General features: G+C 42.5%; 1 protein-coding gene and 2 non-coding genes across 3 annotated transcripts in view; all 3 read left to right on the top strand.

The window, feature by feature from the left end:
- Window positions 1-386: 386 nt before the first annotated feature.
- Window positions 387-460, top strand: trnat-ugu (transfer RNA threonine (anticodon UGU)). The gene has a single exon. It is a non-coding gene; the product is annotated as a tRNA-Thr (tRNA).
- A 3864-nt stretch (window positions 461-4324) lies between these two features.
- LOC144512834 (uncharacterized) overlaps window positions 4325-27797 on the top strand; it is a 36657-nt gene continuing 13184 nt past the window's right edge. Inside the window, exons 1-2 of the mRNA XM_078243784.1 lie at window positions 4325-4473; window positions 4619-4690. Of these exons, the coding sequence (XP_078099910.1) occupies window positions 4651-4690 (40 nt within the window). The 5' untranslated portion in view covers window positions 4325-4473; window positions 4619-4650. The remainder of the gene's footprint in view (window positions 4474-4618; window positions 4691-27797) is intronic.
- On the top strand, window positions 15530-15603 carry trnat-agu (transfer RNA threonine (anticodon AGU)). Its single transcript has one exon. It is a non-coding gene; the product is annotated as a tRNA-Thr (tRNA).

Genomic DNA, 27797 nt, shown 5'->3' with positions numbered 1-27797 from the left:
GGGGACTTTAACAGTGCAAACCTCAGCAAAATATCAGTTATAGTAAATGGAAGAATGTATTAATCAGTCAAGTTTAAGCTACAATATACACCTAGTTTATTCATCAGCCATTTCTGTTCATTTGGCCTAATTATGCTGTTGTGATAACTACTAGTTACTATAACTAATAACTAGTAAATTGATTATTACCTCTCCCCCTCGCTGTAAGGAAGAGCCTGGAAGAAGCTCATATCAGGCAGTCGGTCCATTGAGTGTCTTGGACGTTAAAGTTCAAGTTTATTTCACCTCTGACCTCAGTCAACAGTGATGTCACAGGATCCTGGTGCACACCTGGGCCACGTTCAGCCCCGAAAAAATGAGTAAACCGCTTGTTAAAAACAGTGCGAGGCGCTGTAGCTTAGTTGGTTAAAGCGCCTGTCTTGTAAACAGGAGATCCTGGGTTCAAATCCCAGCAGTGCCTGTTTATCAGTTGACTACCTCAATACGATGGTGTCACCGGCATTTACATACAGTGATCTCTTTATTGACAACAAACTTAATTCCTGATTTCCCAGAGCCCAAAAGTGATATGTAACATTATGGATATTAAAGGTGCAATATGTAATACTAACAACTAGTGTTTAAAATAGTTACCGCAGTACAAATTCTAAATACTGGAGAGAGTCGTCTCCCCAGCCCCTTCCTCCCCAGACTCGACGTTCACGGAGGTTGCCAGGCTAGGACCGCAGCATTCACAACAATGTTGCTAGACGCTCGTCTCACATAGCCAGACATTACTTCCCAGCACAGCGGAGTAGCTAACGTTAGATACTGTCTATATTGACATTCATAAAAGACCGTGCTCACGAGAAGCGCTGTACCCAACTGACAGACACACTTTTTCGGCTTAGAATTACGGTAGGCACCGCTAAAAATTAACACTACCTTGCCATCCTCTCTACCCGACTGAACACACTTTATCGGCTTATAATTACGGCAACAATCGCTAAACACGCTGCAAACTCGCGGTCCTCTCTTCCCGATTTACAGCCACCCTCTCTTGGCTTAAAATAACTCACCGTTGTCGGCTACGGCCGCTGAACAGGCTACACTTTGTAAACAGCCGTGGTCCGCTTGCCTGGTCCTCCAGTAACGTTAGCAATAAGCAGGATTAGCATGGCAGCGTTAGCCAGGACCAGTCGGGATCACTTCACTGGCCGTGTCTCAATTGCTTTTGCGAGTGACCAACTCGGGTACTCTAGCTATATAATTCAATGTGAGAACACAACTGTTGAAATTACATAAAATGCCCGTCCCTTGTAACGTTAGCCGTGATAAGTTAGCCTGAAGCTAATGCTTAGCTACCTGTTCAGGAGGAAATTAGCCAACTCAGCGTCCTTTTGGGCTCAAAGCTGTCTCCATCTTTCAAATACATCCCCAATATTTACCCGGGGTTTGTTACGTCTCTGGTCACGCAACTGTGTTCACGCTAACCCTCCTGCCCATATTTATCCACATGAATCCCGATTAGGATGATTTTATGTAAATAATTGTTAAATGGATGCAAGATAAGCAGAACGTGTCAGGCCTACGGATCTACTGTACATATTCTATGTTACAAGGGTTAGATGATTGCGGGTGGGTGTCAGAAATACATTATAAACAAGGACAATATTCTCTAAACTGTAAACACAGCGGAGCTGTCCACTGCTGCTGCGAGGACAGCAGTCAGCCGCATAACTTCATTGATTATTTCAGAAGCTAAGAGTTGAGTTATGTTTTCTCTGTCAAGTTTAAAACTACAGTTTTTAGTTTTGCTGTTTAAATATCCCCACCATAGGCCTTGTTAGCTGCAGTGGCATTACTGCTTTCTGCCGTCAGAGCCGATCCACACACTCTCTCACATAATAATTCATATACTTTCACAGTCACACATGGCCAAAACAATGTAGTCAAATATGTAGTGACTTTTAACTAAACATATATATATATACATATATATATATATATATATATATATATATATATATATATATATATATATATATATCTCAGCTGTATTGTAGGCCTAAACATTGCTGAGATGTTCCTATCACATTAATGCTGTCAGTGTCTTCTTCTTATTATTTCCGGTAGACGTGTTAACATCAGCAGAGTCTGTCAGAGGGGACAGAGTTACAGCTGCAACTAACCATCCATTATATATATATATATTTTATTGTTGATGAATATATTCAAGGAATAAATACTTAAGTCTATAAATCCAATAAACAGAGAATATGAACAGCGCATTTTGTCAGATTCCAAAGTGAAATTGCCTGTTTTGCCCTTCCCAATAGTCCAAAACCCAAATATATTCAGTAGATGTGAACTTCCATGTCACTTCTCCTTATATAATGATGCTTTTTTTTTTTTTTTCACATGAAGTTGAAGTTGTCTAGATCAATTGTGGCTGGCGTCTCCCTTAGAGATAGGTCATCTGGGAGGAACTCGGAGCCGCTGATCCTTTGCATCGAAAGGAGCCCGTTGAGGTGATTTGGGCGACTGGTAAGGATGCCCCCTCGGCGCCTCCCCAAGGAGGTGTTCCAGGCACGTCCAGCTGGGAGAAGGCCTCGGGGAAGACCCAGGACTAGGGGGAGAGCTTAGGCCCGTTCGAGATGACCTGCGCCTCGCCTGTAAAGTGGACGAGAGCAGGCAGCAACAGCAGGGAGCGGTGACAAAAAGCTGGGGTAAAGTTGGACAGTTTCTAGCCGATACCAGCAGCCTTCAGGCTGAACTGGAAGTCAAAGAAAAACTCACATCTTGTTAGGTCCGATTCCGATTTAATGAAATGTTATCAGACCCATACATCAGCTTGTACACAGTCTCCAGTTGTTTTTTATTAAGACAGAGTAGCTGTCAAAATGCTCTACATGTGATCTGTTGCTGATCTTAATGAAGAGACTGTCGATCATAGGCGTCGATTTCGGTGGGGTGCCCATGGCGAGGAAAAAGCTTGTACCTAAACAATGATCAATGATTACCAAAATTCTCTCTCATATTGCTCCTGATAACCACTGAAAACTGTCAAAAAACCGAACCAGACGTGGTGATGATTGATCGATGTTTAGGTACATTAAACCACGTTAAGCTTTTTCATGTTAGGACTTATAAACCCCATGAGAACCGTGGAGAGTCAACCCACAGCCGCTCCACTTCCCTGCTGAAAATGTGAAGCAGAAACGCTTAATGTCAGATAACGTCCATAACAAATGGACTTTGGGTTTGATTTTTTGACAGTTTTCAGTCGTTATGAGGAGCATTATGAGAGGGAAATGTGGTAATCATTGATCATTGTTTACGTATATTAAACCACGTTTTTATTCATTAAGCTACAGGACAGCGTCTTTCAAAACATGACCTGCGCGAAAGAGAAAAAAAAAGAACGCGTCATTGTACCCAGCACTTCTGGAAATGTACTTCCGAATGCGTCTCTGTCCCCAGCGCATTTCAAATCAAAGTGACGCCCATGCTGTAGATGATCCGTAATCTGAACGGATTTAGTCTCAATGATTTCTAAACGTCATTACCAGCCACGCAACATGTGTTCTGTACAGAGTAAGCCTTTAAATGAGACAAATTAAAATCCCTCCGATTCAAAAACAATAAAAAGTTCATATAAAATGTCATCATTTTGAGTCGATTCTGAACCAATCAGCTCTTAAATCAGATGAGAGGCAGGCGTTTCCCAGCATGCCTTGGGTCTGCCTGGGTAATGCAGTCGGTGAAAAGCAACCGCGCTGCCTGCGTCTCTAACCTGCGGCCGACTTGATCTCGCGAGGTTATTGTTGCCCACGTGTGAATGGCGTCAGAGCACATTCGGGATCAAGTCGGACACAAATCTAACCGGCATGCAGTGGGCGGCGATCGATTCTGCGCAGAAAATAAATGGAGATGGAGAAGTCCCTCTGAAGCCAGCTATTTACAATAGTTCAACTGTTCTGTACGTCATTTTCTATATTACAGTAGATGTTTCCCTTAAATTCTTATTATTTGAACTATGATCCTTAAATATTTAACTTCAAAGTTACAGGTTTATTATACACAATAATTATTTAAACAACAACCAGAGGCTTGAGAGAACAGAGAGACTTCATTTAGTGCTGCTGGAATCTGGGCTGTGCAGTCAATCCAAGTCAAAAAGTACAATTCAATACCTTAAAAGTACAGTACATGAGCAAATGTACTAAGTTACATTCAACCACTGATCTTATCTCATCTTAAAATCGACTCCTAAAACACTGTTTTATTCTGAAGGGCAGAGGAGTGTAGCGGAAGTTGTGTTTGTGTTTCCGGGTCCCGGAAGACGCTACGGCCTCCGTCCCATTGTTTGCATTTTACCTCGTGATGAGGACGGCGGAGTAAAACGCGCCAGTGTTTGGTCTCCTTCCAGAGAGAAACATCACAAACTGCTGCATGAGGTTTTAAAACCTGAAACGAAGCTACAAAGAGCAGGTCTGTTTTCTTTCTCTGACCGGAAACGCGTTTACTGCTGTTGTTGCAGGGAGTCCGCGCGCTAAGCTAACGTTAGCCACAGCTAGCTCCTGCTAACGTGTGTTATTGGATATGTTGTGAGCTTCGTATTTTTCCTCAAACGCAGGTCGGGGAGAAGTCGAGGAGAGGCACTTCAACATGAACTCTGAGAGGAAACTGTCAGCTGGCCAGCGGAGAGGTGGGAGACGTTTACAATGTTATATATTCCAGTGTTTCCGCTAGAATTTTCTACTATTCCAGAAAATAGACGGTACCGTAGGGTGATTTAACGTCACCGCTCATTTTACATAGTTTAACAACAAATCAAAACGCTGAGTGAACATTACTAGCTACATTTTTCATGTTGGTTTTGAGCGGTATGCATCGCCCCCCACTAACCTGGAAAACTGTTTTAAATCAGTAACGTTACTACAGCGTGTCGTAGGAATACACACAGTCTCCTGCAGCGGCGAGGCAGAGGGACCGTCACAGCAGCGTGGCTAACGTTAGCTTCTTCTTGTCATCTGGGGTCTGATTAAATTGGGGTCTGGGACAGTAAAGACAGAGTTCAGTGGAGCAGACGGCGCTACGACTTTATGACTTTTCATAAACAGCCGAAGGAGCGGTGGTGCGCGGTGTACATAGCGGAAACCCTGTTGTGCGTCTGCCCTATTTCTGATACCATGGTGCTTGAAATGTTACCGTGGCGGACCGCCACTATGCTATCAAGGAGGAAACGCTGTATTCTTATATTTTTTCTTACTTAACGTTAGGGTTACCCTGTTGGGTGAGCTTCATTGTTGTATGAGCTGGCTCTGGTTCATAAAGCTATAAGCAGTAGGAATATCCGCTAGCTGCTAGGCTAATGCGCAATGGTAAACGCACAGAAAATGGTACACGCACGTAGCAGAGCTTGCAAACCGTGGCTTTTTTGTCGACCACGCAAACGTTGTCAACATAACTCACAATACTTCCACACTTTAACACACTTCAGTGAAAGAGGAGGGGGCTAAAGTTCTGTTGATGGGTCTCCAGAACCTGACTAGCTCTAGCTAATGGCGTTTTTCCATTACATGGTACCTGCTTGACTCGACTCGACTCTACTCGCCTCACTGTGCGTCCGTTTTCCATTGCAGATTTTAGTACCGCCTCAGTGTGGCTGGTCGTCTTATATAGCGGCGCCGCAGTAAACTGCCGTGACCTAACGCGACGCACACACAGAACGTCGAGGATGTGTTGTTGTTGCCGCAGCCAGAAGACACATTTTGTTTCAAATGAAGCTGGAGGCAGCAAAAACCACAGCTGGCTAAACTATTTAAAAAATGGCGGGTTTGTTCAGGACGCCCCCCTCTGTCGCTTTCACGTCACCTTTTGGTATCGGCTCAGCTCGCTTGGAACCTCGACTGAGGTGGTACTAAAAAAAAAAGTACCTGTTAGCAGGTACCAGGGACTTTTTTTCGTATTGGAAAACCAAAAAAGGCGAGTCGAGGCGAGTCGAGCAGGTACCACGTAATGGAAAAGCGCCTTTAGTTACAGGAGGTTGACTCGCAGCACTTCAACACGCGTTGAACCGGGCGTGGCACTATCTACGATTAAATTTTTTTAAATTCGATATTCAAGATTGTGACTTACTTTCGATTGATTTTGATTTAAAATCATTATGTAAATGATTTTAAACAAGAATAAGGTGTAGGTAAATACTTTTTTATTATTATTTGAAGCAGTGTGAAGTGACGGTGGATAGACGTGAAAGAGGGAGAGAGATGAGGGATGACACGCGGCAAAGCAAGCGGGTCGGATTCAAACCCCAGGGCTCCAGACGGTGACCAAAAATTTGAGCGTGTGCGACTGAATTTTACATCCAGTCGCACATGTGCGACCAGTAAATTTGCCCCCCTTTTTTTTTTTTTAAACACGTTAAACGTCGAAATTTCACACCTGTAGTTTGTTTGCTTAGGGCCGAATCAGTTGGCGAGTTGGTAAACTTGGAGCGATTTTGCCCTCGGTCAGTTTGGTTTCACACCTGGAAAAATCCAAGCGTACCAAAATGCGTCATTGCAAATCAGGCAAGAACGTCCAGCCCTCTTATTGGTCAGATATGTCTGGGGGCGGGAGCAAGAAAGTAAATACAGGAAGAAGGTCCTGTGTTCTGGTCTAGTGGTCCAAACCAGCTCATTTCGTTGAAATTATCGGACGTTGTTTCGCAAGAGACGTGACTACGTCTGCTCTGGTCACTGAGACTTCGCTCTGCCGCCGCCTGTCTCCAATTTTAGCGGCGGCTGGTTTGACCACGGAGAGACTAGTGACGGACGGCGAGCTTGACCGCAGTCCGTTTCTGTGATAGGAACACTGCAAGCTGCTGCTCTTCTGCGTCGCAGGTTGCTGAACACACCTGACTACAGGAGACACTAGCTCAGACTTGCGGAGTACGTGTAGTTGGTGCAGTTCGAGGACGGATCGCGTTCTCGCCACAAACGAACCGCCCCAGAGTTCGAATGAAAGCGTACTGAGACCACCTCTTCAAGCAGGTCTCGGTACGCTCGTTTGGTCCACTTTTGATGTGCACCAGAGTTTGATTGCCGCGTTCTCACCTGCCCAAGACTTATCAATATCACTGCCCCATCAGCCAGGCACAAGCTCTGACCAGAATTACACTTGTGCTTTCCATAAACATTCGTTGCTGTAGCCTATATTCTTTAAGTTGCAACCCTGGCAGTTAAGTGATCGTGGGATACACACACACACACACACAAACATAATTCAAACCGATGGGCGCATTGGCGACATACTGCCAAGAAGCTGACAAAGATACATAACTCCCTCCGCTTAAAATCTATATCTTTCATAAAGAAAACCATCAGGGAACGGGGTTGTCGGTCTCTAAATGTTCTAACTTTTCCGCAGGTTAGGTGTTCAGCATAAGTTACCACGGTGATTTAACCCGGTAACAAGTGATACACCGTCGCGATACACAAAACCTTGGGTTGAACCTGAAGTTACCTCGGCAACCCCAAATCTCGCAGTTTTTAAACGTTCTTGTAGCAGCGGTCAAGGCAGTGATGTTTACGTTTACCGTACCGGACTCCCAACGGCCACCACCCGACTCATTCTACTGCGCTGATGACATCATCACCGCCTTTTTTTTTTTAAATCTCTTCCGAAGAGCCTTACTGGCTTTGGTGTTTGTAAAGCGTTAAAGTCCAACAAAGAATGGTTCCCATTAGCAGAGTTCCTTTTTCATTTTTATTTTCTATGTAGATGCACTCCCCTACAAAATCACCCCAGTACTCGAGAATGATTTAATACAAATAGAGCTATTTATGTCGTCTTGTAAATATTAGTCTTTTTTTCATATCGCAATATATACATCGCAGAAAAAAAAATATCGCAATGTCAGTTTTTTCCAACAGCGTGCAGGCCTATTCGGAGCCCTGTATTTGGTTAAAAAATGTTACTGGTGAGAGTTACAGGAGTTCATATAATAAAAAAATAAAAATATAATCAATGAAACACAATTACCATTATTTATTTATCGTTAGCTGTCTTATATCCTATATTCAAGAGATTGTGGAGAAATTAAGTTGCTCGTCACTTCAACTTTGCACAAGAGGATGGACAGTCCATTAAATATATAGGGGATTTCTATGTGAACTGATATCATTGGAAAGGAAATACTCTCAAGTTTTTGTTACAAGTGTCAGGGTGATTCTAGGCCTTACTGACACAGAGTTACAGAGACTAGAATGGAGTTTTTTTTAAATTTCAGGCAGATAGTCTAGCTAGCTGTCTCAATTGACCATGCAGAGATCTTAGGAGCAGTCAACAATAGTCCTCATTAATCCAACAAATTTAAAATTCCAACTCAATGAAAGCGGAAGGAAACGGCTAGTACATGCATCTGGCGAAATGTCCTGCGTCACCGGAGCAATCCCGGAAGTGGAACTTCAAGGATACGGTCTGTGGACGTTTTTTGGTCTCTTTTATTCAATTGGCAATGCAACATGTCAGATGTCTCATCAAGGCGGGGCTTCAGTTAGTCAGTAAACAAGGAAGCGACGGCCTGACAGTCCCGGGCTTCCACTTCACTCAAATCCAGTCGTCAACGCCAGTCAAGGCCACTTCTGTTCTCCGTGTTTTCGGTAAGTTTAACGTTATACCTTCAATAACGTCCAAACTGGCAGTTCAGCCTGGACTTTAGACATTACCAGTAGATTATTGCAGTACGGCCGTTGTTGGTACTTTGTGTTTATTTACATGATGAGGCATTACAATTAGCGTTACCCTGGGTTAGTAGCTTGCTAACAATCCGGGCTAACACAAGCAAAGTAACTTTGCTAAAGTTAGCCATGTTTACTGCTGGTTGCTCACTAATTTAATATTTATTTAATATTTAACTTAACGCTAGTGACAACAGCGAAGGCAGAAAAATGTCTGAGGTAAACACACAAGCATTTCAACCCCTTACCAACCTAACGCCAGTCAGGGAAGCATCAATGGGAAGCCTTTAGCCAACTGTAACGTTGCATACTCTCGTTCTATAGCCTGTCAAAAGTTGTGACCAAGTGATACACAGTGTAGTTAACATGTCTGCATTAACAGCAGCACAGTAGAGTGTTCTATCTTAACTAATAAAGTCAAGTGAAGCCATGATAGACGTTGTCAGACGGTAGCTACAAACAGGCTCCCCCACCTGCCAAATCCAACTTTACCCGTGGAAGGCATGCAGCTGACTGTTTTGGACAATATAATTCCAGCATTTCAAAAAAACTGCAGAATCCTGCAGTCATAATAGCATATCGTAGCAAGCTAGTCTCTACTTTTTTTTTTCCACCACCCTACTTTTAGGATACACAACTGCAACGCATTTCCATCCACAGCCAGAGAGTGGGGCATAGAGAGCCGTGGCAACCACGAGGACCAACTTTGGTGTGGGTATCTGGGTGGTTCTCAGGTGACCAGTCTGAACAGTCCCTACCAGTGAGAGGAGTGCAAGATGTTCTCTTCGTCCACTGCAGTTGAATGTTTTGAGGAGGTCTCCAGTATCAAGCTCGGACCTGCACCACCTGCATGTCATCACTGCCCTCCACACTGCATGACGTGTATTATGTGGTCCTGCTCCGCGCCCTGCTACGCCATGAACTACTACAACTATTATTGCTAGTCATAGTTCCATTATCGCCACTGTTCACACCCCCAACCTGCACCGCCAGACACCGCCCACCAAGGGCCTGGGTCTGTCCGAGGTTTCTCCCCAAAAGGAAGTTTTCCTAACCACCCAAGGTTTCTCCCTAAACGGGAGTTTTTCCCTCGCCAGTGCTTGCTTTTGGGGGGAATTACTGGAATTGTTGGGTCTTTGTAAATTATAGCTTGTGGTCTAGACCTACTACCTATCTGTAAGGTGTCTTGAGATAACTCTTGTTATGATTTGAGACTATAAATCAAATTTTAATTAAATTGAATTACCTGCCTCAACCAGTAATGCAGGGAACAGCTGCTGCCAGTCCAGGCGAGACAGACAAGACAAGCCAGTTTGTGACCGGTGTGATCGCTACATTTCATCACTGTTTAAGTAGCAGCTTTCTACATCCCCATCACACAAGGTTTGGCACTCCTGGGCTATTTCAACACAGTATTGCTAAGTGCCTTAAAGGGATAGTTTGCCTTTTATGAAGTGGGTTGGTTTGTATGATGTAGGTGTCTATTACCTTCAGTTGACTGTAAGCAATGCGCCAGTTTCGAGAAGCAGGCACGAAATTGCCGTGGACAGGTCAGCAGCAGAACAGCACAGACATGTTAGCCACCTAAACAAATCAGTATCACTTAAAGTGTACACTATAATTTTTTTTGGTTTTACCACTTTATGTCTCTCAGACAGCCCTTTCCATTATCTCAACAATTTCCAACTTTAAAGCGCAACTAGTCCGCGCACTGTATTACACCCCAGATCAGCTGTTTGCCCCAGACTCTCCAGAGTTTATGAATTAAACAAATACAAGAAAATAAAAAAAGAGTAATTATGACAGCGATGACGAAATGCTGATCACTGTGGCGATACTTTACTAAGTTTACCTTTTTATGAACATGGGAATACAGAAGAACTTTGCAGTGGGAGACTGAACGTCCGAAAGAGAGAGAGAGAGGGCTGTCTGATGGCAAGGTAAAGCGATACAAATCTTATAAATAAAGTGTCCACTTGAATGAAACAGTTTTAAATTGGCTAGAATACATTCAGCTGTGTCCACGTCCACAGCAGTAGGCTAATTGCTTAGCGTTCTTGTACGTACTACTGCCTGTTTAAACTGGGGGCCGGCTAATCGTCAGCTTTCAATAAGTACCTCAAACAACCTCACTTCGAAAAAGCCAAATTGGCCCTTCAAAGCCCAACTCCAACAACTGTTAAGTCTATGCCTCCATTGTTGAAGTCGATGATTTTTTAATTTATTTTTTTATTTAAGTCCTTCACCGTAATTTATATGACGTCTGGCAGATTTAGATGTCTTTTAAATAACACTTGAAGCCCTATTAGTGTCCAGCTTTACCTATGTTCTTCCTGATATCTTCTCCCTTTTTAAACTAGCCTCCAGTATTTATATGAACTGCAGCACTGGCTTTTTAAACTAAAGATTAGATATAAAAAAAAGTAATGATTATATTTCTGTGTTATGACAACCATTATTTATTTATGAATCCTTGTTACTATTCGTGATGTAGCACTGAAAGCCAACTACATCACTTCAGTATGTACATTTGTATCTAGATAACATCTAGATCACCCTGACCTGATCACCTAGCCTCGTTACTATGTTTTGATTTATTAAAACTGTGAATAAAGACCATTTCCTAGTAGTGATTCTAACACTTCTTCCTCCTCTTGTTCAACATCCACTGCTCCAGCGTGGGTTTCCTCAAATCAAAAAAAGCTTTGCACAAAAAACGTTGTTAGGTCTTAACATTATGGCATAATTAATGCGCTGTTTACATTTTAGACAACCAATTTTTGTACTGCCTGTCGTACTACTTGACGGAACTTGTCAGCATATGTTGAGCAATAAATACATATGAACATTGCGAAAGTGTATCACTTGGTCTTTGACAGGCTATAGAACGAGAGTATATAACGTTACAGTTGGCTAAAGGCTTCCCATTGATGCTTCCCTGACTGGTGTTAGGTTGATAAGGGGTTGAAATGCTTGTGTGTTTACTTCAGACCTTTTTCTGCCTTCACTGTTGGCACTAGCGTTGTAAATTAGTGAGCAACCAGCAGTAAACGAGGCTAACTTTAGCAAAGTTACTTTGCTTGTGTTAGCCCGGATTGTTAGCAAGCTACTAACCCAGGGTAACGCTAATTGTAATGCCTCATCATGTAAATAAACACAAAATACCAACAAGGTCTTACTGCAATAAACCACTGGTAATGTCTAAAGTCAAGGCTGAACAGACAGTATGGACGTTATCGAAGGTATAACGTTAAACTTACCGAACACTGAGAACAGAAGTGGCCTTGACGACTGGATTTGAGTGAAGTGGAAGCCCGGGACTGTCAGTCAGTACACAAGGAAGTGATGTCCTAACTGAAACCCCGCCTTGAATTGCCAATTGAATAAAAGGTTGATTATATAATCATTTTCAAAATATTTAAAACTGTTAATTATTTCTTTCAAAGGGCAGCATTACAACAAATTAAAATCTACAGTGATTATAGTGATTTCACACACTAACAGTGAAATAATGAATAATAATCATGAAACTGATTATTTTATTATAACAAAGTCTATAATTGTTGCATCCCTAGAAACAACAGAACTGGACAATCCTCATGCTTCTTTTGAGCTACCAGTGCGACGGCATTTTGCCTTACCCTGTGAGTTATGTAAACAAACAATTGTTAAATCTGTTGGCTCCGACTGGACTTCATGGTGCATTCAGCTGACCCTCTGTAAACTCATATTGCATTCATGTCACCCTTATATTGTGCTAGAAAAAAAATCTTTTAATTGAAAATCCTGATATTTATATTATGTTTACATTAATAGCTGTGTTTGTGTTTCAGCTTTACTTTCAGATGTCCAGAAAGTGATTGTTGGTGAAGAACATCAGCAGGAGTGGAGCTCCAGTCTGGACCAGGAGGACACAAACCCCCCCCCACACATTAAAGAGGAGCAGGAGGAACTCCGGATCGGTCAGTTCCCATGCACGCTGGTCCCTGTGAAGAGTGAAGATGATGAAGAGAAACCTCAGTTCTCACAGCTTCATCAAAGACAAACTGAAGCGATAAAAACAGAAGCTGGTGGAGAGAACTGTGGAGGACCAGAACCAGCCATGAACTCGGATGCAGATACACATTTACAACCAGACACTGATGACGAGACTGGAGACTCTTCTGAACCTGAGACTGATGACAGTGCTGATTGGAAAGAGACCAGAGAACCTCAGTCAGGTTTAAACTCTCTGAATAATGATAGATCCCCTGTTAGCGATTCAAGATGTACTACTGGTGAGAAAGCATTTAGCTGCTCCGAGTGTGGGAAAATATTTGGCACCAGTATCTATCTAAAGAGACACATGGTAACGCATAAAGGCGAGAAACCATTTAGCTGCTCTGAGTGTGGGAAAGGATTTAGCACCAATGGGTATTTGACGAAGCACACGAAATTTCATACAAAGAAACCATTTCGCTGCTCAGTCTGTAAGAAAGCTTTTACAGAGAGTGGACGTTTACAGACACACATGATAATCCACACTGGCGCGAAACCGTTCATCTGCTCGGTCTGTAAGAAAGCTTTTAAAGGGAATGGGGAATTACAGGCACACGTGAGAATCCACACAGGGGAGAAACCGTTTATCTGCTCGGTCTGCATGAAAGCTTTTAGAGTGAATGCAAGTTTAAAGAAACACATGAGAATCCACACAGGGGAGAAACCGTTTAGCTGCTCAGTCTGTAAGAAAGCTTTTACAGATTATGGAAATTTACAGTCGCACGCGAGAATCCACAGAGGAGAGAAACCATTTAGCTGCTCAATCTGTAAGAAAGCTTTCACAATGAGTAGAAGTTTAAAGAAACACATGACAATCCACAAAGGAGAGGAATCGTTTAGCTGCACCATCTGTAAGAAATATTTTGTACGGAGTGGACACTTAGAGATGCACATGAGAACCCAACACGCGAGTGTTACAAGCACCCCACTTGTTTTGCTCCTCCCCGTCCCTGTCTGTCTGCCTGCTCAGGTGATCCTGATTTGATTGTTAGTGGTTTTTTTGCATATCTACTTGTTTTGTAATAACATGATATTGTGATGAAGACGAAGACTTCTTTTTTTTTTTTTCTTTTGGTAAATTCTGTACGTGTTGTAATTGTGTGGTTTTCTTTTACAACATTGTTGTTCGTAGGTTCACTCAGAGCTAAGCGCGTGCACCACCACCACTATAAAAAGGCAGCGTGAATAGAGCCATGGAACTACGATTCACCATGGCAACAACCACAAACAAACTGGTCGGCGGAAATACTCATGCGCACAAACAGCGAGTCTGAACATGTATTTCGTTAAAAAAAAAAAAAAAGCAACATAGCGGCTGCTGCAAAAGAGAGAGATTTGGCGCTCGAGTCAATACACTGACAGTGGATTCATTTCACATTTAATCACAGGTAACCTATAATGTTAATGGTGAAAACTGGAATGGTGTTCAATTCAGTTTTATTTATAGTATGAAATAACAGGAGTTATCTCGAGACATTTTACAGATTGAGTAGGTCTAGACCACGCTCTATAGTTTACAAAGCCCCAACAATTCTAGTAATTCCCCCAAGAGCAAGCATTACACCTATTATTTCATTTAGGTGCAATCCTGCAGGCGAAAAAGTACGCTAGCCTACTACTGATCCCATTCTGAGCCCGCAACCCCATGATCATTAACAGAAATATAATTTATAATCTTTTTAATGGCTCTCACTGGTTTGCGTCCAGGGAACACTACAGAATTGGTTAAAAACGTTCCAGTAACAATATAACATTATAGGATGGCCTTGTTCTTTATAGTCATTTACGGTTTGCATGTCCAATTGGCTGCTGTGACTGCATGGTCTACTCCCTGGGGTCCGTTTCAGAAAGCAGGTTTAGTGAAAACTGAGTTTGTTAACCCTGAGATGAGGGAAACTCTGGCTTTTCTGTTTCCGGGGGCCTTGTCTGTTGAAACCACCCAACCACCCAACAGTGGTTTTACCTCATTATTATTATTATTATTATTATTATTATTATCCTGCATTAAAATAAATCGGGTACATATTGCTTGTTAAGTATTGATATTATTTTAACATTGTGACTTATTTTTATAATTATGCATGCGACAGCCATTGTGCAAAGAAGGAAACTCTGAAATACATTGAAAAAAAGTAATCACTTGTCGTTTGCACAAAAAACAGTTTGCCTAAAAAGCGAGCAGTAGAAGCTAATATGTTACTTTGGAAATTTGTTATTTTAGCCCATACGAGAGAGAGGGAAAGAGAGAGAGAGAGATTTACACAGCATATTCTAGCATTGTAGATGAGTGGTTGTAATTGATCTAACTGGTAAATTTCCTGCGTAACATTAGGTGTACATCTTCTCACTTTTAAACGCAAAAGAGTACAACTGTTAATTTGTACAAATAATTAACTCCTTGAACTGTGTGATTCAGTAGCAGCAGTCGGTACATTTTTAGGCTGCTTACAATCGGGGCAGTCGGTCCGCGATCGTCTGCCATGCTTCCTTTCGCTGTGCTTCATTTTTCACAAATAAATGTGCTTCACGTTATCGTACTTCCATAAGAAGCTGCTGCTCACTCTGTGTACAATACATATTCTCCATTTTAGCATCAGTAAATCTCCGACCGACGTGGCGAGAAAACATCCACACTCCCTGCTCATTGCTGTTGGGGACTTTAACAGTCTCAGTAAAATCTCAGTTTTAGTAAATGGTAGAATGGATCAATCAGTCAGTAACTTATACAGCTTACACAAGTTGAAAGAGAACTGATGGCTTTATATTACTGTAGTGCTTACGGTGGTGCTGTGGCTTAGTTGGTTAAAGTGCCTGTCTAGTAAACAGGAGATCCTGGGTTCAAATCCCAGCAGCACCTTGTTGTTGCAGAGATTACCGCATGTGTACCCGATCCCCATCCTACACAGTATGCTACCCTGGTAGCAAATGAAAAAGGTAAAAAAAGAAAAAAAAGATGACCGTTTAGAGCAGGGGTGTCAAACTCAACCTCACTAAGGGCCACACTGGAAAATATGAATCATCATCAAGGGCCAGATGCGTTTGCTTTATTGATATGCTTTTACTTAATCAAAGAAATGGTCAAATATCTTTGACTGTATTATTGCATGTGTCATATAGTCTCCTCACTTACAGTTTGGTCGACATAAAGTCCTAAAGAAGTTCCTCAGCCATCGAAAAACATCGGAAAAAGAGGCAAAGACTTTGGCAAAAGTGACAAACAGCGCCGGAAAAAGAGAGAGATTCAGTTGACGTGAATCTCTGTGTCTGATGTCATGCACACGTGGGCAACAATAACGTCACGCGATCAAGGCGGCCGCAGTTTTGGGACGCAGGCATGCAGACGCTTCCCACCGACTGCAAGACCCAGGCGGACTGCAGTACAGTGGTATTTATCGGGGAAAGAAATGTAAAAAAATGACATTTGTACAGTTCAGTTTTCACCGTTTCAATCGCAACCCCCTGCAGCTTCCTTACCCGCCATATTCACAAGTTTGAAAACACGTTGGTTGTCCTGTAGCTGCCGCTCTGTAGCAAAGATGGCACATTTTCTTCATACTTATTTCCGTACTATATTAATTATAATTTCTCTGTGTTTTCTTACTTGTTTGTTTTAGAATAGGAGCAATTGTAATTTAACCCAGCTCCCAACTTTTGGCGCTAGTGCTAGCTACTTTCATTGTAAAAGAGTTGGCAACACCCGGTCGTTGGTGTGATTTTTCTAATTTGTGATATCTGTCCCCATTACTCGTGCCAGAAAAAACATCAGTGTTTAGTTTAAAAATGTCATAAGTGTTATCTCACCTGCATCCCCTTGTCAAACCAGCGGTTTCCACTGTTCCACTGACTGCCTCCTCCATGCAGCACTTGGTCAGTGGCATTGTTGTGAAACGTCTCATACGGGAGCATCGCTCCATCCAAACACAGTGAAGATGCTGCTTTGGATAGCCAACACTGACTCTTTGTTGGTCTTATCTAATAATAATAATAATAATAACAACAATAACTTATAACACTTCCATAGCGCCTGTAAAAACAGAGTTTACAAAGCAAGGTAAAAGCAGGATATCCAGGTCAATATAACAACGGAGAGCTAAACAGTGGTGCCAAACATTAGCAAGACAGAAATTGGGGTTAATACAGACAACAAGACAAAAGAGTAATCGAGAGAAGACAAAACAGAAAACAAAAAAACCAAAAAAACTCAAAGGAGGACTTTTGGTTATATTGAAGGAGGCAGGAGACAAAGTTGAGAAGTTAATAAAAATAAATGGATAAAAAAAAAAAAAGGGAGGCCCACTAAGAAGGAAAGTGCAAATCAACACGCACACCAACAAGACAGAAGGGAATTACGCCGGGGACTGCGCTCGGTGGCAAGGAGGAGGAATCTGTAATATTAACGGAGCTACGTAGGCTACGACGAGAACACCCAGGTGCAGACAACAATCAGACTGCTTCTTATACTTTGCTGTGTCCAGGAATAAGTTGCTTTATTAATGATTATCCACTTTTAGTTAAAGAAAACAGGTCTTAGTAAGCGCAGACACTGATGTTTGCCCCACTTATACCGTGATCACTTGCTAAAAAAGAAAATTGCTAAGACCATTAATATATATATTTTTTGACTAATACCTGGAACAATCATTCACATCTCATAAAGGTTCTCATGCAATGCAAACATTGTTCACTGCTCCAGTAATTAAGACCGACCTTAGATATGAATGAAAATATTTACATTCCGCTCAGCTCCTAGAACCCTTCAGCTCAGACAGCTACGAGCCAGAGAGCTAACGCTATGCTAGCAAGATTCAGTACAGTACGACTGACAATAAATGATCCGCCATGTGCACTGTCACCAGCAGCCTAAAGTAGCAATCTGAACAGCGAATGGGGCGAGAGATGATCGCTGTACAACCAAGTCAGTTCAGAGGGGCACTGTAACTTCTGCAGCTTGTGTGTTAGCGCCATCATGTGGTGTTCAGAGGACGAGGCACTGAAGGACTACACACCCAGTACTTGAGTAATGTAGCTCTGCCTCCATCTTTAACTTAAATTTAGTCTCTTCACCTACATAATAAGAGAAATTAAGGAGGCCTACACTAGTTGGAAGGTAGTACTGATAGTCAGCTCACAGTTCGCCGTTACCCATGATACAGTGTTTGAGGCACACACAAATATTTTCAATAAAGATTGAATGAAAACAAACCGTTATACCCTGGATTATATCGTTGTTCTCTCTAAGATGTGGTAAAACTGCGTTTTCAGCTTTAACCATTACATTTTTGGAATAGTCTTACATATAGATATTGGTGCCAAATACAAATACTAAAACTGATCCAACCACAGATAATAGTGTTCTTATAAAGACAGAGAGCAAAACGTCCGTTTATCTTGTTCATGAGTACAATTTTGGGTCAATTTGCAGCTACGAAATTCACAGTATCCGATTTAAAAACTGAAATACTGTATTTGTTGATTGGAATACCTTTTGTGATTAAATTACGTTATACTTAAGATTTGACGGTTTATTCCATTCAATCTTAGTGCCTTCTGCTTTTCAACGAGGTGGTGCCCTATATTATACATGTGCAAATTGTATTCAGCCATAAAGTTGGTTGATAAAACTGAATTTGAAATGAAAATCCAAAATCGAATACATGTGTACTTAACCATTGATTCACACTACAACACGGAGGGCCCTAAACAGTCCTGAAGTTGCATAAATTAGGTCTGACTGGAAAGTTGAGACTCATGTTGATTCAGTGAGCCCAAGTGTATTCATGTGTGATGATGTTAGTCCCCATTGGAGCCATTTCATTGTAGTGAGATCTTACCGGAAACTTTACAGCCACAAACTAGAGACATGTGGCATTCAGGGGCTGTTTGGCTTTGTTAATTTGTTTTGGTGTGTATTTTCATATAGCAATAAAGTACAGTGTATAAGATGCCAAAATGTTTTTGTATTTTTTGTTTTTCATGTCTCACACTATATTTGTATCTTACTCTATTTTAGCCTTTGTCTTATTCTCTTTTAGTTTTTATTTTCTATCACTTTTTAATTGCTCTTTAATGTTTTATGTAAAACACTTTGAATTGCCTTGTTGCTGAAATGTGCTATAGAAATAAAGTTCCCTTGCCTTACAATCTCCAGCCTGTCAGTCAGTCAAAAGGGCATAGAGAACACTGTTGGGCCTACAATCATAGACTGTTAATATTAATGGACAGAGCATGTGTGACGTGACCCATTGGTTTGTGGAGATCTGCTATGAGTCGAGTTTGCCATTACGGGCGCAGCCATCCTTGTTACGGATGTGACGATTTTAGACGATAGGGAAGAGTGAGGGAGGAGCCACGTTACGTTACACACTTTCACTGGCAATCACATCATAGCCACGCCCTAAAACACCCCCTGCTTTATTGCCGATTTTAAAATCAACAAGACCATAATTCAAAAAATGAACATCATTCTGTATTGCACAATACTTAAAACTAGCGATTCAGACCATAAACTCATAAAAAAAATGTTTACTGAGGTAATAAATCAAGTGAGAAGTGGGTCACTTTCTAATAGACTTCTACAGAAACCAAACTCCTTTGGCAACGCACTTGTCGCCCCCTGCTTGAATTCAGATAGAATGCAGGTTTAAGGCACTTCCGCATTTGCAGCACTCCGCCGAACCGGATGCTTTGTCTATTAATATTAACAGTCTATGCCTACAATCTCCAGCCTGTCAGTCAGTTAAAAGGGCATAGAGAACACTTCCTATCTGTCTAATGGTACATGTCCATATACGCCTTGTTTTCACGGATGGGATCACCCTGACAAGCGAAGAACTGCGATGGTTGTAGATGATTGGACGAACATGTCCCATGGGGCTGGCTGCTCCCGAATGTCAAAACCGACCATAATGGTGGCTCATTCGGAATACAATCTCGTATTTCATGAAAATAGTTCACCAAAATGCGTTTCTGAAAACATTTTAAGCGAGAAATAGGCCTTGCAGTTGCTGAATCTGTCTTCATTTCAGATCGACAAAGGTCAGTGTAAAAGATTTTCGTCAGCTTCTGAGAGGTGGCGAGCCGAGCTGGACGTTCCTCGTTTGCATAAAGTTGGCTGAATTCAACTTTATGCAAATGAGGAGCGGGCGCCTCGACAACCCCGCTTCTCTTAAGTCCCCGCGACGCTACCACAATGCATTGGAAGCGGGGAAATAACGCCGACAATGGACACACAGCAGAAGTGGAACTGTAACTGCACCGCGACTGCTTTCGGCTTGCCATTTTATTATATTTCAGCGAAGCTCTGTCTGCGTGGAGTTTTGAAATGTTAACCACATTTGCAACCGCTTTACCGGCATTGCGGTGACTCACTGTGACTTAACGTTAAACAAACTGCTGAAGCGATGTCATTTTGTTCCATCCGCACCTCTGAAAGTGTGCGTTTATCAGATGGGAGCCCGGCTCTCTGTCAACATGTAGAGAGGACAGACAGGACAGATAAGCTCTCGCTTACAGGTACCAAAATTTGTCACTGTTTGATTTAACGTGAATCGGTCTTCTGTAGTACCGATGTAATTTGGTCGGTAACTAAAAAGTACCGGATTTGGTACCCAACCCTAGCAGATGTAGTTTCTCAGCCTTTGAAAAGTTACTTCCAGAGCCACATTATACAACAGTACGACTCTTGACAACTGATTTGGGGTAAATGTCTCACAATGATTTGACATTGTCACGTGCTAACTTACTCAACTCTGCTTTATTGTTTAATTTAGCGGCTAAGTGCCTGGATTGCATACTACACTAGTTATAATCAAGCACGTATAGTTTTCTTCTCTTACAGCGATTGCCTCACTGATCTCACAATTGTTAAAACGCTGTTAGCTACTTTAGCTTTGCCATTAGCCAATGGCTAATTTCTCTCCCTCTCCTGCTCTCTCTTGCTGTGTGTCAGATGTTTAGCTATTCATATGCCTCCTTTAGTGATAAAGATATATGTAATAAATGTACACTTCAGTGCTCTGGAGGCGAGGCTTAGTGAATTTGAGGCACGGCAGCCTGCACCATGGAATCAAAATCATATGCTTTCATAGCTAGCCAGCGCTCCGTAGCTGGTGCGGACCAACATACTGTAGCTTCTGTTAGCAGCCCCCCGGCAGGCCCTGAGCAGCCGGGTGAGTGGGTGACTGTCCAAAGGAAGCGTAGCGCTAGCTCTAAACCGGGGAGTGCACATGGTGGCGGTCGCTCTGAACTGGAGCCTATGGCTAACCACCAACATCTTCGCCTTTCTAACAGTTTCTCCCCACTCAGTGATAATCCCTGAGAAGCCAACTCTGGTTATTGGGGAGCTCTATACTGCGGCACGTGAAGTTGGCGGCTCCAGCGGCTGCGGTCGTGTGTGTCCCTGGGGCCAGAGCGGGCGATGTAGAATATCTAAAGCTGCTGGCTAAAAATAACCGTAAATACAGTAAGATCATACTTCAGGTAGGTGGTAATGATACCCGATTACGCAAATCGGAGATCACTAAAATTAATGTTGAGTCACTTTGTGCATATGCAAAGACAATGTCGGACACTAGTTTTCCCTGGACCCCTGCCAAATCTGATCAGCGATGACATGTATAGCCGCATGTCATCCTTCACCGCTGGTTGTCGGGGTGGTGCCCAGCTAATGATGTGGGCTATGTAGATAACTGGATGGCGTTCTGGGGAAAGCCTGGTCTGATTAGGAGAGACGGCATTCATCCCACTTTAGACGGACCGCTCTCATATCAAGAAATCTGACCGAGTCTATTATCGGTCATAAATCATGACAATCCAAGGTTGATATCAGTAATCAGAGGTGCAATGTTACGCGCTTCTCTGTGCTTCCGTTGGAGCAGTCGCCCACTCATAGTCCCATAACCACGATGTCTGGTTATGGGAAATTAAAACATTTGCTTCAACCGTCCCGGTGACACGCAATACAAGCTCTCTAAAAACCTTGTCTGTTGCTGACCCTATCTGACTCAGTTACCTCCAGTCAGCTGGCTTCACCATTCGGTCCCCTCCTCACGGCTCCCTGCTCGACCCTGCCTCCGCTCCTGCTTCCAGCCATCCCCTCCTCGACTCCCATATTCCCTGGACTCCAGTGCCTCCTTCTCGGCTCCCGCGGACCCGGGTTCCCCCGCGCTCCCCTAGCTCCCTCACCATCCTATCCCAGCAAGCTCCCTCGCCTTCCTATCCCCGTAGACTCCTTCCCCATCCTACCTCAGCCCCAGAGCCCTCACTCCTGTCCTTGGCGTCCACCTCCCCACTCTTCCCCGTTTTCCCAATAAACCTGTTTTTGCTGAGCCTAGCGTTTGGGTCCGTTCTGTCTCCCACACAACAGGGTCCTTGTATATTATAGAGTGTGGTCTAGACCTACTCTATCTGTAAAGTGCCTTGAGATAACTGTTGTTATGATTTGATACTATAAATAAAGTTGAATTATTGATTTGTCTCAAGATTTTAATGTTGGACTGTTACAGTTTATTGATCACGAGAAAGCTTTTCACTTTTTGAGTTGATCACAGTTACTTATTCAGGACACTTGAGGCTTTTTGGTTTCGAGATTTGCGTAACACTTCATAATAACCATTCATTAATGGTAAATTGATAGATTTAAGTTGATAATGATTTTACTTGTGAGAATATGCTGAAGTTTTCATCACAGGTCAAACAAAGATATTCAAACATTCAAACGGAACCTCAAGGGGATGGAGTGCATGGCTAGATGGTCCGGCCTCAGTTGTCCTACATGGGGAGGGTTCTTGTGTGTGTGTGTTTACCTTATTTGTCCCTTTTTGTGAAGTCCATTCGTGGAACGATAACCCCATACTTTGTAGAGCCCAACAAAGGGTTACGATTTTCAAACTCAACCTTCATGAAATGGTCTGTCATCTACGAAGAGTTACAAAGTATAGGTGACAAAAAGATACGTACAGACTGACAGATAAAGTATTTTGAGTTTGTGAAGAAGCTGGTGCCTTTACTTCATGTGTATAAACACTTCAAATGTTTCTGGGCATGGTCTTCTTCCAAATTAAAAGGTGCAGTAAGCAATGTAAATCCAATTCAGTTTTTGTCAAATTAAACGAATATCTCCTCACGGTCACTTGGCTCTCGATTTTTGTTGTGTGCGCTGAAAAAAAATAAATAAATCTGGTATTCCTAAATGGAAAACAAACAGGAGCGGAAGAGCCCGAAAACACTATTGCAGCCAATCAGGCGCCAGTTGCTCGACCAAGCCAGTGATGCTGGTGGGACGAGGCAGCACACACACACAAACCCATGAAGGAGGAAGAGCCTTGTTAACATCAGTGAGGCGTTTGTTTGCTCCCCGAGTGGCTTTCCAGCAGTAGCGACTAGTTTTCTAATCCATGCTTTAGTCCACCCCCTGTCTGCAGCACCACCCTATCTCTCTGTCATAGACTTAAGTTTATAAGAAATTAACCTTTTACACGAGTGGTTTAAATGCGGTAAAAGCATAGTTCTAAACTTGGAGATCTTATAGAAATCCCAGCCCACACTGTGTCTATGAGCTCTCCGTCACTGGCAGAACGTGTCTCAATGAGTGATTTAGGGCTAAAACACTGCAGAATGTGTGAGCAGATCACCCCCATTGTGTCAGTGAAAGGGTCTACAGCTGTTGGTGTAGTTGTTGAGCTCACTCAGTTCTCAGTGTTGTCCGCTTTCCTCTCCAGGCCTCTCTGCAGTCTTTCTCCAACCCCTCCTGCTTTCCGAAACTCTTCCACCAGCTCTTTTGTGCGCTTCGGCTCTTTCACCTCCACCATGGGCTCCACGTAGCTCAGGTAGAGCTCACAGTCCTTATTGTATTACAATCTATCCTGCAAGGCGAAGAAGACATGAATGAAGGGTTATTTTGTGTGTGTTTTTTTTTGTTAAACCTGGACCCTATTTCTCCATGCATTGATGTCTAAAAAGCTAACGTCAACAAAAATCTTTGAAATTGGTCCAGAATTTAGCAAAACATTGTTACCGGTAGCCGTAAACCGGGCTGCAATGTAATTCTAAAGGGCAAATGTGACAGGGTACAATGTCGGAATCAAATGCTCGACTCAACATGGAGTAAAAGGTTAGTATGTTTGTTAACGAATAAACAATCCAGGCAACGGTACAAATCCAATAGATGTGGTCAAAAATACAGGCAATAAATCAGGAAACACTTGAAACAAAAACTATAGGAAACGCTGACAAAATGTGCATCGCCAATTTTGTCCACTAAAGTGCTGTTTTTGCCACTGACAGGCTTCAATTGTTAGAGTTCTATCTCTATGTCAATAGGGATCCTATACAGGGGAGGTCTCAGGGGTGGTCTCAGGGGCGGTCTCAGGGGCGGCGGAGACCGGCAGGGTCTCAGGGGCGGTCTCAGGGGCAGTCTCAGGGGCGCCGGAGACCAACACAGTCACTGGGGAGGTCTCAGGGGCGGTCTCATGGGTGCCGGAGACCAGCAAGATCACTGGGTAGGTCTCAGGGGCGGTCTCGGGGGCACCGGAGACCGGCACGTCATTGGGGAGGTCTCATGGGCGACGGAGACTGGCAAAGTCTCAGAGGGAACGGGCATAGCTGGTTCAGGGAGGCTGGACGCCAGCTGGGGCTCAGGGAAGCTGGGTGTCAGCCGGGATTCTGGGAGGCTGCTAGCCAGCCGGGGATCAGGAGAGCTGCTAGCCAGCCGGGGATCAGGAGGAGCTGCTAGCCAGCCGGGGATCAGGAGAGCTGCTAGCCAGCAGGGGATCTCTCCTGATCCCCGTATGTTTAGAATAGTTTAACTGTTCTGAATATCATTTTCTATATTACAGTAGATGTTTCCCTTATATTCTTATTCTTTGAACTATGATCCTTAAATATTTAACTTCAAAGTTACAGGTTTAGTATACACAATAATCTGAGGGTAATCGTGAATAGTGTATATATTTCACATTTTATCATATTTAAACGTCAACCAGAGGCTTTAGAGAACAGAGAGACCTCATTTAGTACTGCTGGAATCTGTGTTGTGCAGTCAATCCAAGTCAAAAAGTACAATACATGTACAAAGTACAGTACATGAGCAAATGTACTTAGTTACATTCAACCACTGATCTTATCAGGGCTACCAACTCTCACGCATTGGTCGTGAGATACACGCATTTGATTGGTTCCACACGCTCACACACCACACTCCCGATTTCTCACGCTGAAGTGTCAACCCGTTCGGTCAAATGCCTGAAAGATTATGGTGGGTGGATTGTGGCACGGATAACCTACCGAAGGAGACTGTCGTGTGACTCTAACGTGTGGATAGACTACACCGTCGCCAGTGTACATCAATGACTCAAAATGTATTGAGTGAATTCAAGTCAATAAATATACAATAGGCATAAGTTTTAGCTATAGGTTAAAATATCTTTCAATTCATTCAACATATACATGTTCCAGGCCCTTTTATCCATTATACAAGTTGCTCTAAAAGTACTGACAGTATAAACATAATACGATAAATGAAATTGTAGTACATCATCAGCTAATGTGACCTGCACTGTTGGAAGAATGCATTGTAACTCTAACATTGATTGAACATTGGCGCCATCTACTGGATCATTTGCACTAATGGCCTTACTGTTTATAAGCTTCATAGATCTGTTTAACATGTAACTTTATGTACGTATGCGTATATGCATATGCATGTATACACTTTATTATATACAACTTATATCTGTACACAGTAGTCAAACATTCATGTTTAACATACCTTGTTCATCTTTGCTTTTAGCAGTAACGTTAGGTCTGTTTCTGTGTTGAAAGCAACACAAAAGCCGGACTCGAATTCCCTTGTGTTTACACTTACTTGGCCAATAAAGCAGTGTCTGATGAAAATATGAAATATAAGTTCTTTATTTATTAAGTATCTTTGCAGATACCCCCAATTAAAAAAAAATCAGATTTGAATCAAAGGCACCACGATCTCACTGTGTGGGCTGGCACTCTGTTCTTTAGCTAGTTGGCAATAACTCCAGTAAAGCTATGAAGACCAGCCAAGTCACTGACTTATTTATTCTGTAATGGGTAAATGTCACTCAAGCACCTTCATATTTTTTGAGGGAATTGACATTCATTTTGGGTAACAAGTGGACGCAACTGTCACTAAGGCTAGCAAGCGCCCCAGCTATAAGCTGTAATTTTCATGATTTTGATCATATATCTTGTGACTATACCTTCGTTAAGGTCCTAAGGCGTAAGACAGTTGATGATTGTTGTTTGCTATTTTATTCAGGATTGCTGTTTGGACAGCTGAGCTAAGGTAGCTAATGCTGGCGGCATCTGTCTCTTATTGCCATAGAGAAATTCCGAACAAACATTCCAAGTGTTCATTCATCATTTTAATACTTTTTTATAAGCATGATATATTATTAGCCACACATTAATTAGTAACATATAAGCAACAGAAAGTAAGCAAAAGAACACTTAACAAAATGTGAATCTAAATGATGAGAATATATACTGTACTGTTCTCAATCAATCAATAAAGTTAGGGGAAAAGTCACACTGACGACGTACATAGTTCAGGCGTCTTTAGATAATGAAGATGTGTGTTTCACATGTTTGTAAGGCAACGTACTTAGTTTAGACGTCTTTAGTAGGCATACATTTGTATGGGAATTTTAACATACGCTGTCACCATCGGAAAATGTTTCTAAGATGCACTCGCCGCCTAGTCGCCGCTGGTCTCTCGTCTGCAATCCCTATTAAATCAATTCAAAGTTTGGCGACGACGGGAAGGGTAGCCTGCTCCTTCTCCTTCTCCTGGGTATCCTTTGAATGACACTATCCACTCGCCATAAAAAGATGAGTTTATCTGTAGATCTACCTGTTGAGCCACTTGTGATCGACTAGTTATGCTTTCAGAGATGGTGAGGGGGTTCTGGAGAGCTCCCTGCCTGTGGAATATTTGAAATGTTCTCACATTTGCGATGCTACTTCACAAGCCATCCCAGGTGCATTTCCCCCCGCATTTACCCGGCTTCAGGTATGTACGCTTTGAGTATTTAATAAATACAGACCCATCCGTCGCTTTGTGTCCACTCTCTCTCTGTAAAAAATAGAGGTGAGCAGCACAGCTGTTAAGTGTAGCAACTTCAGTTAATTCTAGTGGACTTGCTCTGCTGTGGGCAGTGACGCGTTGCATTCGTGCTCAACCTCCGATAAAGAGCAGCGTACAGCCACTTCTCTATACTTTGTCAGAGACCAGAAACCCAAATGGGCCTCTGTGTCTGTCAGACGGTCTGAATGAGATACTACCATATCAGCAGAGCAATAACATGCACAGCAGACTATATTACAACTCTCCAAATCTCGGAGAACACAGATGGGAGGCGTTATATTTTGAATGTGCACAAAGTTGTAAATATGAGCAGAAATCTTGCTGAAACACATCTGAGCTATTGAAGTCCAGGGGTTTATAAATTAATTAAAATGAATTAATGTATGATTCACATGAATAAGTGCCACATGCACATTTAAAGATGTTACTTCCCCAACAAAAGACGCAAAAGAGGAGGGAAGAGTAAATTAGGCCTACATGTGTGTTGACTCACCAGAGATGACGTTAAATTAGAAAAAGTTGATCTACGAGAGAATAGTTGAAAGTAATACAGAATGCCTGAGGGCCTTATTTTTCTATATTTTCAATTGTTTCCAGCATAAATTGATGTAGAAAAGGGTAGAAATAGGTGCATACAAATTCAGTGTTAATGCTCAAAATGATATGTCTCCTCACAAAATCTGGAAACAAAACCTATGCCATTGGGTTGCCAGGCCATGCTGTGACTGGTCCAGATGTTTGTGCCATCTCACCAGGGGGGCAGATACTGGGAAACTTTGGGACACTATTGTGCTTCTCTAACCTCTGTGCATCTCAAAATGTAACTGTAAATAATTCATTAAACGTTTCATAAAATTAACACATAGTCTCTCTTTTCCCAAAGAAATTACATTACTGGGCCTTGGCACAAAAAAAGATTGAGAAAGGCTGTGATA

This window comes from Sander vitreus, chromosome 24 (assembly GCF_031162955.1).
Source record: "Sander vitreus isolate 19-12246 chromosome 24, sanVit1, whole genome shotgun sequence".
NCBI classification, from domain to species: domain Eukaryota; kingdom Metazoa; phylum Chordata; class Actinopteri; order Perciformes; family Percidae; genus Sander; species Sander vitreus.
The sequence above is the reverse complement of the archived record's forward strand: the minus strand, read 5'-3'. Positions and strand labels throughout refer to the sequence as shown.